General features: G+C 43.4%; 1 protein-coding gene across 8 annotated transcripts in view; it reads right to left on the minus strand.

Annotated features, from left to right (window-relative positions):
• PPP2R2B (protein phosphatase 2 regulatory subunit Bbeta) overlaps positions 1-12,338 on the minus strand; it is a 677,687-nt gene that overhangs the window by 421,803 nt on the left and 243,546 nt on the right. The window contains exon 1 of one of the 8 annotated variants that reach the window (XM_060146456.1): positions 7,912-8,033. The exons of the other annotated variants lie outside the window; for them this stretch is intronic. Within the exon in view, the coding sequence (XP_060002439.1) occupies positions 7,912-7,985 (74 nt within the window). The 5' untranslated portion in view covers positions 7,986-8,033. Of the gene's footprint in view, positions 1-7,911; positions 8,034-12,338 lie in introns of those variants that run through there. 8 annotated transcript variants of the gene reach the window in all.

Below are 12,338 nucleotides of genomic sequence, written 5' to 3' on the forward strand. Positions count from 1 at the left end.
CTCACTTTGTATGAATTATCACGGTTACTCACCAAAGCAACTCTTTGGTATGTGCATCATTTTCATCCTCCTTTTTATAGATGTCAAAACTAAAGCCCCCCCAGACTGAATAACTTTCTCTATATTAGGCAGATGGTTTAGCCAATACTTGAATAAAACATCTTGAAGCAAACTCATAGATACCATGAAGCCGACAAACGCACAGTAGAGGCCCACTGAATGTTTAAGAGGATGACACTGACCTTGAATCTTCCCAGGACAGCCACTTCTCTGCCAGACATCTTGACCAAAAGCAACCTCTTCTCAGCGGCAGGATCTTAGTCCGTCATTTTTCAACGGGATCCACAAGTGATCAACCTCTTTCTCCCAGGGCTCCTCCCTTGAGCTCTGAAGACGTTCCTCAGTCATGGCTGTTGTTTATCACAGACTCAGCTTCTGACCTCTGACTGCTCCTAAGATTCATCTGGGGGAAATTTAAAAACCAGGATTCCTGGGGCCGACTTCCAGAGAGTCTGGGGCGGAGACAGCCCCATGCCTTTGCCACAGCTGATTCTCATGCACGGCCAGGGCTAAAAGCTACTGTTAGGGTTGTGTGCCTATGCCTTTCTCTCTCCTTTAGTTTCTTAAAATAGGGATGAATCTTTTCAGTTTCCACGTGCTGAGAACAGGGCCTGAATATTGTGGGCAGTGGTATGGGGCAGCTAAGAGCCTGGTTGCTGGAGGTCAGGCAGTCTGGGTGCAAACCCTGATCTACCACATATTAGCTGTGTGGTTTTGAGTAAGTTGCTATGGAATTCGATGCCTTGTTCCCTCATCTGTAAACTGAGAATACGCACCAATACTTGTGATGTTTTTGCGAGATTTATGTGAGGTAGGAACTATAAAGTATTTAAGGTAGAGTCTGGCATATAACAAAACCCACAAACAATGCTAGCTATGTAGAGAGGCAAAAAATTCAGTCTACATGGAACCTTAATGCCTATATGTGACAGCTGTGGAAATGCAGTGTGGGATGCAAAAAATAATAACATTAAGTCCAGTTCACTGAATATCCACAGGCATCATGCAAGGTGTTTACCAACATTATTTTTTCACCTTCCTGATAATACTTGGACGTGTTATTATTAGAGAAGGAAATATACCAGTTAAGTAACTGAAGGTCACCCAGCTGGTAATTATCAGTTCTGAGATTGGAACTCAGGTTCATCTGATTTCAGAGCTCACTCTTTCCACCTTATCACTAAGACTTCATATAAATGCATTCATTCAATCAATAAGCATCTATGCCATGCTTACCATGTGCTAGAAACTCTTCTAAGTACTGGAGACACAGAAATGAACAAAACAGAGAACGCCTTTGCTTTCATGTAGCTTATATTCTATAGCATGACAAGACTGGTGACAAATAAGTAAATGGATATATAACATGTCAGGTAAAGGTAAGTGCTATGGAGTAAAAATAAAGCAGGGTAAAGGTAACTGGGGACTGTGTGTTTGTGTATACGTGTGTGTGAGAGAGAGGGATTTTTTTTTCCATCTGGCTACATCGTAACCTTTTTTTCTTTTTTATTGAAGTATAATTTATGTACAGTATGTTACAGGTGCACAATATATCGATTCACAATTTTTAAAGGTTATACTCCATTTATAGGTATTATAAAATATTGGCTATAGTCCTGTATTGTACAGTATATCCTTGTACATTATTTTATTTTTTATTTTTCTATTTATATCTTTTTGTAGCTTATTTATATATAGTAGTTTGTACCTACCCCTATATTGCCCCTCTCGCCTTCTCTCTCCCTACTGGTAACCACTAGTTTGTTCTATCTGTGAGTCTGTTTCTTTTTTGTTATGTTCATTAGTTGGTTGTATTTTTTTAGATTTCACATATACGTGATATCATACAGTATTTGTCTTTCTCTGTCTGACTTATTTCACTTAGTATAATACCCTCCGAGTCCATTCATGTTGTTGCAGATAGCAAGATTTCATTCCTTTTTATGGCTTAGTATTCAATTATGTGTATATGTACCACATCTTCTTTAGCCACTTATCTGTCGATGGACACTTAGATTGCTTCCATAGCTTGGCCATTGTAAATAGTGCTGCTATGAACACTGGGGTGAGGCATTTTATTTTAGATAGGAAGGCCAGGAAAGGCCTCTGATAAAGAAACATTTGAGTGATGGATGTGATAAGATGTGATTGGATTCTGGATAATTTTTAGGAGTTTAAGCCCAAGAGGATTTATTGTAGAATTAGAAGGATGTGAGAGATAAAGGAAATCAAAGACAACTCCAAGGTTTTTGGCTTGAGCAATTAGGTTCTCATTTACTGAGCTGGAGAAAAATGCTGGACCAACAGGTTTTTCTTGAGAGGAAATCAGTAGCTCTGTTTTGAAATCTCTGTTGGACGTCCAAGTGGAAATATTGGGTAGGCAGTTAGATGTACAAGTCTGCATTTTAGGGAGAGGTTGAAGCTAGAGATATAAACTGAATAGATGATACTTAAGAGCATGAGATCACCTAGGAGCAAGCATAGATTAAGGAGAAGACTGAGCCCTGGGCTCCAATATTTACAGGTTGGGAAGATGATAAGGAACAAGCAGGGGAGTCTGAGAAGGACTAGCCGTGAGGGAGAGGGAAACAGAGAGAAAGTATGGGCCTTGAGGCCAAGACAAGAAATCCTCTCAAGAAGGAAGCACTGGGCTTCCCTGGTGGCGCAGTGGTTGAGAGTCCGCCTGCCGATGCAGGGGACACGGGTTCATGCCCCGGTCTGGGAGGATCCCACATGCCGCGGAGCGGCTGGGCCCGTGAGCCATGGCCGCTGAGCCTGCACGTCCGGAGCCTGTGTTCCGCAACGGGACAGGCCACAACAGTGAGAGGCCACAATAGTGAGAGGCCCGCATACTGCAAAAAAAAAAAAAAAAGAAGGAAGCACTGATCATCTGTGCCTACACTGCTAAGAGCTGTAGTAGCGGGGACCTGGCAAAGGATGATTGGATTCATCAATGAGGTGGCCACCGGTGACTCTCACAAGAGCCATTTTGGTGGAGGGATTGTAAGAGCAGCCTGGAGGAAAAGACAGGGTGACTGTGTATAGAGGACTCTTTCAAGGCATTTTTTTGAAAAGGGGAGCGGGGAATGAGGCAGCAACTGGAGGGGGATACAGGATCAGGACATGACTACCTAAAGTGAGATGATTTACAGTATGTTTGTGGACCGCCACAAAAGATCCTGTGGAGAGGAAAGACTTGGTGATAGCAGAGGGAGAGGGGCCGAGTGCAGGAGTGAGGGGCTTGAGTAAGGGTCAGAGCTGGGATCCAGCTCACAGCGGGGAGGGCTGGCTGGCTCGCTGGCCTTAGATGAAAGCAGGGACAGTTCATCTATTGTATGTAAAAATGGAAAGCAAATTTTAAATGTAAAGCAGTGTCAAACAATGTAAGATTCTGTCTCACTTAATCCTTACGATAACCCCTTCAGGTGATGTAATAAAATTTTGTTACAGAGAATCATAATGTGCATTTGGGAAAGACTTTCAACGTAGGTGTGTATTTGTAACAATGAGAAAATGAGTAGTCAGGGAACACTGCGGGTAGAAGTGCATTTGGACGCGGGCCCAAAGTGGGTTGGTTCTAAATACGTGAAAGAGACTGCGAAGAGAAAGCCAAAAACATGAAATATAAGAATTCCATAAATACATAAAAAGGCACAAAATAGAGCAACACCCTTTCTTAGCCATGAACCTTGGAACCGAACTACATGGATTCTAATCCTAGCCCTTGCACTTAATAGCTGTGTGACCTTGGACAAGTTACCTAACTTCTCTGTGTTCTGGTTTCCTCATGTTTAACACATGAGGACGGTAACAGTACCTACCTCATAGGATTGTTGTGAGGAATACGCAGACGCACCTGTACCTTTATCCATGTACACACAACAGTGGAATTGTGCCTAGCAAATGGAAAACACTGCAAGGTTTACTTCTAAAAGTAAAGAGCTAGAAAAATGTGTATTTTTTTCCTCTGTGTGTGTGTGGAGACTTCCAGCAGCTCTACTTTTGGGTGTCATTGGAAGATATTTTGCTTAAGAAAGTTTCCTCCTCTTAAAGGAACATTGTTGAAAGAAGACAGGTAAGTGTATTCATTCACTCTGCCGTTCAGCCCTTCATTTAAGAAGCATTTCTTGAGCATCTACTCAGTCAAGCTCTGTACAAACCAGGTTTCAGAGACTTAAGGTGAAGAGGGTAGGATCCCCGTGCCCAAGCTGCTCCGGGCCACCAGGAGACAGACATGGACATAGACTGTTTCAGTGTAAACCTGAAGGCTATTCTCACGCTGATCCTCAGAAGGAAATGTGCGATGTAGGGGCAAGAGCACTGAGTTGTGATTTAGACGGTTTGGACTTGAGTCTTGGCTCTGCCACTTTCCTAACCATGGCTCTGGGCAAGCTGGTGTGTGTCAGTTTCCTCATCTATAACATGCAGATAACGGTGTCGGACGCAAGAGGTTTTGTGGGGGGCCAGTGCCTTCAGCACATAGCCAGTGATCCACAGGCTTTGTGGTACTACGACTGCTCCTCTCTCATTTCTTCTTCTCACTGTTACTGTGGTTTACGTGACTCATAACACCTCCATCTTCGGAGTTGTTGAGGAAGTCTTTCTAGAAAGACTTGACTGAAACTGAGTTTTAAAGGATGAACAGGGTTTGCAGCATGGAACCATGACCAGACAACTCAGGGACGGGATATGGCATGTGGCAAAGCACATTACCCTTTAGGAAAAGAAAGTACCTCTGCTCATTTGTAAGATAACCCCAATAAAGGCCCTCCCATGTCAGGTGCCAAATTAGGTCCATCGGAGAACATTAGGCAAGGTTCCTCATACCTCACTGGTCTCTCATTCCTGTGGGTCTCCGCATCCCCTCTGTCCTGTCTAGAATGGTTTCTTTTTGACTGTGATTGGGATTTTGTTCCTCTAGTCCTGAAGCCATTTTGCTGAATGAATCCTTTCCTGTCAGGGGGATGGAGTTATGTACGCACTTAATGAGGTCCACAGAGAAGGGAATACAGTCGTTGTCTTCTCAAAACCCTATTTCTGCATCAGCATTATTTAGCTGTCCTTTTTTTCTGGTTGTGTCTTCTTATTTCAGGTTAAAGTAGAGCATGGTAATAAAAGCAGATCCCTCCAGCATGGTCACCAAAAGCTCCCCAACCCACAATATTTAAAGCAACTAGCATTCACATAAGAGTTACATATTGGTGATTTACCCTACGTACAATGTGTTGCCATATATAATGCACTTAGATAATACCTTAGATGTCGTAAATACAAGTGCAGTCTGGTTATCATCATCATCATCATCACCACCACCACCCTGTGGATGGCATTCTGAATGTATTTCTTTGCATGTTTTACAAATGAGGACACTTCGGCTCAGAGAGGTAAAGGAACTACCCAACATCACCCAGTTAGCATATGGTAGAGATAGGATTCGAAGCCCAGGATCTTCCTGTGTTGAGAAAACAAAGTGAAGGCAAAGCTGAGACGACAATGCTAGTCTTCTCAGTAGGACGGTTCCATCCCCGTAGCAGCCCAGGAATTGCTAAAGCTCTTAGAATTGTTCTATAATGACTCTTCAGGGGAGGATGTGGGTCATTTGGATTTATTTGATTTTCACAGGGACAGACACAAGTTATCCATTCTTGACTTTTTCAATGAAATAAAATATGAAGTTCCCAGCCATAACTTTTCCAGAATAGACTACAGAGGGACATGATTGCTAACAATATAAAAACACAAACTCAGATTCATTCTGACATCTTTTTCTCCACAAACTCGAAATAAGCGTAACAAGTTTCTAGTGACACTGTGATGTGCTTGAGGAAACCACTTGGTTGCTTTAGACAGTATAGTAAATAACAGAGACTTGAATATTTAAGAAAGCGCGTGGCGTGTGGGACTCACGCATGATGGCGTCTTTCATGTAGCAAGATTTATGAAGAACTTTAATTATCGCATTTAATTCTTAACGTCCTGGGAGTAGGTCTTTTCATTTCTATTTTAGAGATGAAGTTGGGCATAGAGCAATTAAGGGACTTGGCCCTGGCCGCTTGGTATTTAACTCCTGCCTTTACTACTGTGCCCCTGCACCTCATCCCTGATTTTAATGTTTGCCAGATGCTATCTTCCTGGAACATTGTCTTCCATAGGTTTACAACAAATTCAGAGACAAGCCTCCCCACTCCCACCCCTAAATCTGATGATAGTTGGTGATTCAGAGATTGTTTGCTTTGACATGAATAAAATGGGGTTTCCGTTTTGATGGAATACATCAGTTAAATTTGATTAAAAACACAGTTCAAGAAAGTTCTTGTGTTGGTGGTGTTTCGTCTGTATTAGGTAGGGTCTTTACTTTGATTCATATACAAAACAGCAACTGAATAGACCAAGTGTTTGGGTTCTCAAAGTTTTAGCTGGGAGGGGATGTCAGGGGACCAATCAGAAACGACTGAGGCAGCTTCCTATATGAGTTTAAGTCTTTGCATTTGGAAAGTTCCTCTGGAGATTTCTATCCATGTTACTCCTTATTTCTCCCCAACACATGTAGGGACTGGCTAAGTTTCTCTCTATGAGGGAAGAAAGATTTCTCAATGGGCCACCTCCTTTAGCCCCTAATAAAATTTTAAAGAAAATATCCAATTTTTAAAAAATCTATGAAATATCAACGTCTATAGAAAATACCATCCTCAGTTTCAATTCAAGGGTGATTCCAAACTTCTACTCCCTTTTCTTGGGGGGTACTGATTAAAAAGCACCTTGTGGTATAATACATGCTTCTCTCATTTTATATACACAGCCCCCAGTCCCAGGCTCCTCCTGTGAGGATGAGAAACGAGGGTGGGTTTTCAGAACAGGCTGTTCACCAGCTCAGTTCCGGAAGAGTGTGTCTGGACCTGAGGCGGAGTTGTCTTTCCTCACCATCCTTAGCCCTCTTCCATCGAGGACCTCTTGTAGGACAGCCCCTAAGGCTGAAAAACAGCCAGCTAGTGGCTTTTCCTGAAATTGCTCTTTTCCAAGGATGTGTCAGGTCAAAATAAACAGGCAAATCACACATAAAAGATGCACGTCCAGCTAGTCACTCTAGGAACATTGAAACCTGATGTGCCTAGTTGAAAGGGAATTGCCAGAATGTTTACAAGGCACACACACGTGCACACAGAAACTCCCCCCTCATGTGTGCATATCATGCTAGGTTAGAGGGCAGCAGAGGAGGTGCCTTAAATGACCAGGAACCGGGGAACTGTTCATACAAGACTCAGCTCACCCTCGCCTTAAGGTATCAACTTAGGACCCCACAAACCACATTTCCAGCAAGCACTGAAATTCAGCTGCGATCTTCCTGTCCTGCACGCCAAGTACAGACCGAGCAAATCAATCCAACAACCAACGCTCCACAGTCATACAGTAATAAGCTCACTCTATTTTGCTAATTGCTTTCTTGGGCATACACCAAGTTATTAAAAGGACAGTGACAAAACAGAGAGCTTGGATAAATGTATGTGGCGGTATCTACAGCAATTTTTTCCCCCTTTAACGTTAGTTCCAGTTACTTGTTTGCATGTGAAGGAGAACAAGGGAAATTGGTAAAATATTTCTAAAGTATTTTCTACTCAGTTGTATCAGTTCTGAGATCACCTTTGCAATATTATCCTGCGCTTCAGAAAATACTTTCCTTGGAGAAGACAGACTGATTTTAGAAGCAGATCTAAGTCTGTGAGATACAAGCTTTTGCCGGGCACGACGGTCATATAGTAGCTACAGAAGGCAGTATCAGCAGAGCCTGTGGGAAGTCAGACACCAGCCCACTTTTTCCCACCCACCCAGATGCTCTCCCTCTCTGGTCTGTACCTTCTGTGTGGCAGCTGGAAGAGAGGATGGTATTCGGAGGTCTGAAGATGTAAGGCAGGTAACGAGAGAAGCATTTCATCTTCCAAAAAAAAAGGAAAAAGAAAAAAAATCTAAATAAAAAACCAGTCTCCTGAATCCATAAGGATTCTCTCGGCCCTTAAAGCTGACTACATCACCCACATGTTTATGGAGGCTCGCTCCCAGTGCTGCAAAGCTGGGGAGCCCAAGGAATAACTGGAGATGGGTCCCATTTTGCCATCAGCGCCAGGAAGCACTGCCTTACATTTCTGCATGCAGCTCAAACTCAGAAGCCCCCAAGCAAGCCGGGATATAGCCTCTTCATTGGCTGCAGCTCCTCCGAGCAGGATTTGCTGAGTAAGTCAGTCTTGCCTGTAAACACACGCTGAAATGCCCTGCCTGAAACCTCTCCCTTTTCCCGTGTGGTCAGTTTCTTTTAGCAATAGAAATCCAGCAGGATATGGGAGTCGTGAGGATAAGTGACCATCTCTTATTTAGCTGAAAGATCAGATGAAACAAAGACAGCATAGTGTTCCGCCCTGGAGAGAGATGGCTGTTAAAAGAGCCACCCGTAATGCCATGGGTCTCAGGAATATTAAAGTACAGTGCAATGAAATGGGTCTCTGTCCTTGCTTAATCTAGATTGAGTTCTATTTTTTTAATATGAAGCCCAAACAATAGGACCATTTATCACTTAGGTGAAGCCAAAAGCTGGGTTGAGTAGTCGGTGACAGAGGGCTAACACAGACAGATCCTGTGCTCCACTACGGCTGTTTTTTCCTGCCAGCACTCACACCGAGGCAATAACTTGGTTCTGAGTTATTTGCTGTACGAATTTAAAGCCACAGCACAAGAATAGAGACTAAACCCGAGTGAACTGGCCCTTCACCAAGCCGTGCACCCTGATGGCATATGACAATACGTAACGAGTAAGTTGATGCAAGGATTATACAACTTTACCAAAACTCTCACTGAGATTGCAAATGAGAGGGCAGGGGAGAGCGGAAGAGGGAGAGGGAGAGGGGGAGGGAGAGGGGGAGGGAGAGGGGGAGGGAGAGGGGGAGGGAGAGGGGGAGGGAGAGGGGGAGGGAGAGGGGGAGGGAGAGGGGGAGGGAGAGGGGGAGGGAGGGAGGGAGGGAGGGAGGCAGAGAGAATGAGAATATTAAAGGAAAGGACCAATTGCCAAATATAAACGATTTGGATTGGTTTGGTTATGACCCAGGAAATAGTAATAACTTCGGAAACCTTACCACTGGAAGGTGAGCACAAGGTACCAGTTGGAGATTTATAAGTTCTGTCAAACACACTAGTGAATATGATAAAGAGAAATAGATGAATGTTTTTGTGCCGCATTCAGAGACACGAGGAAATGATTTAAATGGTCCTCAAAGGAAAACCAGTATTCCCCTGAGTGAAATTTTTTAAAATAAGGTTTAATATAAAAGTGTGCCTTGAAATCTGATAGAATAATTTTTGAGCTTTATGGGCTCTCCTCTTTACAAAACTACTTAACTTAGCATTGGAGAAATGTGTTGGTCCGCCCACAAGAGCAAAGACTTAGAGCCATAAGTAATTGTAGTGTCAGTGCAGGCCAGGATGTAAATCCACTCTTCCATCAACATGCTCTCTCCCTGATTTTTGGATCATTGCAACATGATGACAAACTACTGGTGGGGACAGGACATTTTAGCCCTTTGATAGTCATACAGCCCTTCACTTCCTTAGACCCAGAGACCTGGCAAGGTTGGGCCATCCCAAGTAAGTTGCTGTTTAAACAATGCCTAAAAGGTCTGGATTGGTTGTGTGAATAATCTCAAAATCACAACAGAAGAGCAAATCCAGAGGCATCTTCCTGAGAGATACAGAACTTCTAATCCCTGATCAGTAATGAGTCAAGATGGAAGGAGTGTGGGCTTTGGGGTCAAGCTGACACAGTGTGAATCCCAGTGCGTTCACTCATTAGTTGGGTAGATATAAACACAACTTTAACACCCGTGAGACTTCGTTTCTGCATCTATAAAATGGGAACAAGGTTTTCCTCTTGTATTCTTGAATGAAGGGAGATAAGCATACGATGCGCCTGGTACGTTGTAGACACTTGGTAAACTGTCACTGCCAATGCTGTTCTTACTGTCATTGTTAGCCTTCTCTGAGCTTCTATGGCCACATACCAACCTCAGAGTAGTGCAAGAGCGGGTGTGGTTAAGAGGGTGGTGCTGCCATTAGACAGCTAATGTTGAAGCCTACCTTTGATATTGACTTACTGTGTGATCTTGGGCAACTGACTCAACATCTCTAAGCCTCATTACAGATCTAATAAGGATAATAATAGAATCTTACATGATATCATGAGGGCAAGATAGGATGGCTTAGACGAAAGGTTAAACACAGTGCCATTAAAATGCCTGATTTAGTGCCAGGCCTATGGACCCTATCTACCCATCTGCAGAATGGGCAAGGGAAAGGAAGGACAAATTGGAAATCTCCTTGGACAGGTGATTGCCATGCAGATGGTTTGTTCTGCACTACTTGAACTGTTCAACGGGCTTTCACATCCCTTTTTTCTCTTTGATTCTGAACAATCCCATTTTACAGAAGACAAAACTGGCTGAGAGGATGTAATAATTTATCCAAAGTCAAACAGCTCCCTGAGGAAATCTAGGGTTTTTACACCAGAATCACTTGATGAGCTTGTAGAGAATGCAGATTTCACAGCCCTGAAGCCTATTGATTCAGACTCTCTGGGGACAGACAAGGAATCTGAGTATTTAACAATCCACATGATTCTTTAAAGTTTAAGAACCTCTGGAGTAAGGTATTTCATTTCACGCTTTGGCTTGAAGGGTCAGGGTAACAAAGTTTTTTAAACACCCTTCTTGTAAATCATTTGTCTCACCACGTTTGTCCAACAATTGGTTGCTACCTTAAGTTATATCAGGCATTAGACCGAGTGATGGGGATACAGGATATAAGATACCATCCCTGCTCTAATGCAGTACATTATTACAAGGACTAATAAACTATTATAATACAGCATTAAAGGGGTGACAGCAGGAAGAGGTTCTGAAAAGATTCTTTGGGATTATAGAGTCCCAAAAGCTCAATGTTAAAGAGCCATGCTTTTACTCAAGGTCATTCAAGATCACCCAGGGCCACTCAGCATCACCTAGGGCTGCCTAAGGTCATTCCAGAATCACCCAGGGTCACCCAGAATCACTCAGGATCACCCAGTGCCACCCAGGGCAACCTAGAGTCACCCCAGATCACCTAGGGCCACCCAGGGTCACCCAAGGCCACCCAAGATCACCTGGTGTCAGGCAGTTTTGGTCAACCTGCTACGTTCGCCTTTACATTCTAAGTGTCTGGTCCACTGGTAAAGGACGGATGGGCCTCCATCTCTGAGGTTTTGTCCAAGTGTGTGGTCTGCCATCCAGTAAGAGAAATAATAATAATATGGTATTTGCCCAGTTGAAAAAAAAAAGTAGCCATGCTTTTGCATTAGGTATTAATTATAAAAAGTTCCTATTAAAAGGCAATTATCTTTCTGAAGCCTAGCAAATAAAGAGTTAGCAGTCATTTAGTCCATAAGTGGAACTAGACTCTGATATGCCTAATGTCATCACAGATAAGAGCAGGGCTACCAGGAGAGGATGGAATCTTTCTCAGGGGAGGGGAGGCTCCAAGGCAGTGGCAGAGGTGCCTGGAGGGAGGGCCCAAGAGCAGAAAGAGAAAGAGAAATGAGAAGCCTAGGAGGAGGGAAAGATAAAGGTGACCCATTTTAGGTGCCATGCGAGAAGGGCCTGGAGTCTGGCCCAGAGACAAGAAACACCCCAGATGACTTCCACATGCCAGGTTCCGACATCAAATGGCAAAAAAAAAAAAAAAAGTAATTAATTGGGAGATTGTTGAGTGCTGTACTGTGGACCAGGCTGTTCCAAGCTTTCTTTAGACTGACCTCTTGGGAGATCAGAAGCAATCACTTTTGTCCTGCAAAGTCCCAGCCGGACGGAGCCCTTGCCTTGGGGCCAATGAACTTGGGGCCTCCCAGCAGTCCATTCGCGTTGGTCCCATTTACGTTGCCTTCTCTCACTGAAGCCCAACTCTTATGGGAAAGTTACCCTGATCATTTTGTTTTAACATGTTTTTACAACCTTCTTTGGGGAAATATCATCATCACAGTCTTTCATTTTGCTAAGAAGTAAACTAAATTCCAGGGGGGTGGAAATTAGATTATTTAAGATCAGTCAGGCTGAGACTGCCCAGGTTTTCACTCTCAGGTCAAAACAGAGCAAATTCCTATTCATTCTCCAAATCTTAGATAGAATGTCACATCATCAGAGAGAGGTTTCTTAATGCCTCAGACAGGGTCAGATCCATCTGCTACAGACTCTCAAATACCATCCTCCCCT

This window comes from Lagenorhynchus albirostris, chromosome 3, assembly GCF_949774975.1.
Source record: "Lagenorhynchus albirostris chromosome 3, mLagAlb1.1, whole genome shotgun sequence".
Classification (NCBI taxonomy): domain Eukaryota; kingdom Metazoa; phylum Chordata; class Mammalia; order Artiodactyla; family Delphinidae; genus Lagenorhynchus; species Lagenorhynchus albirostris.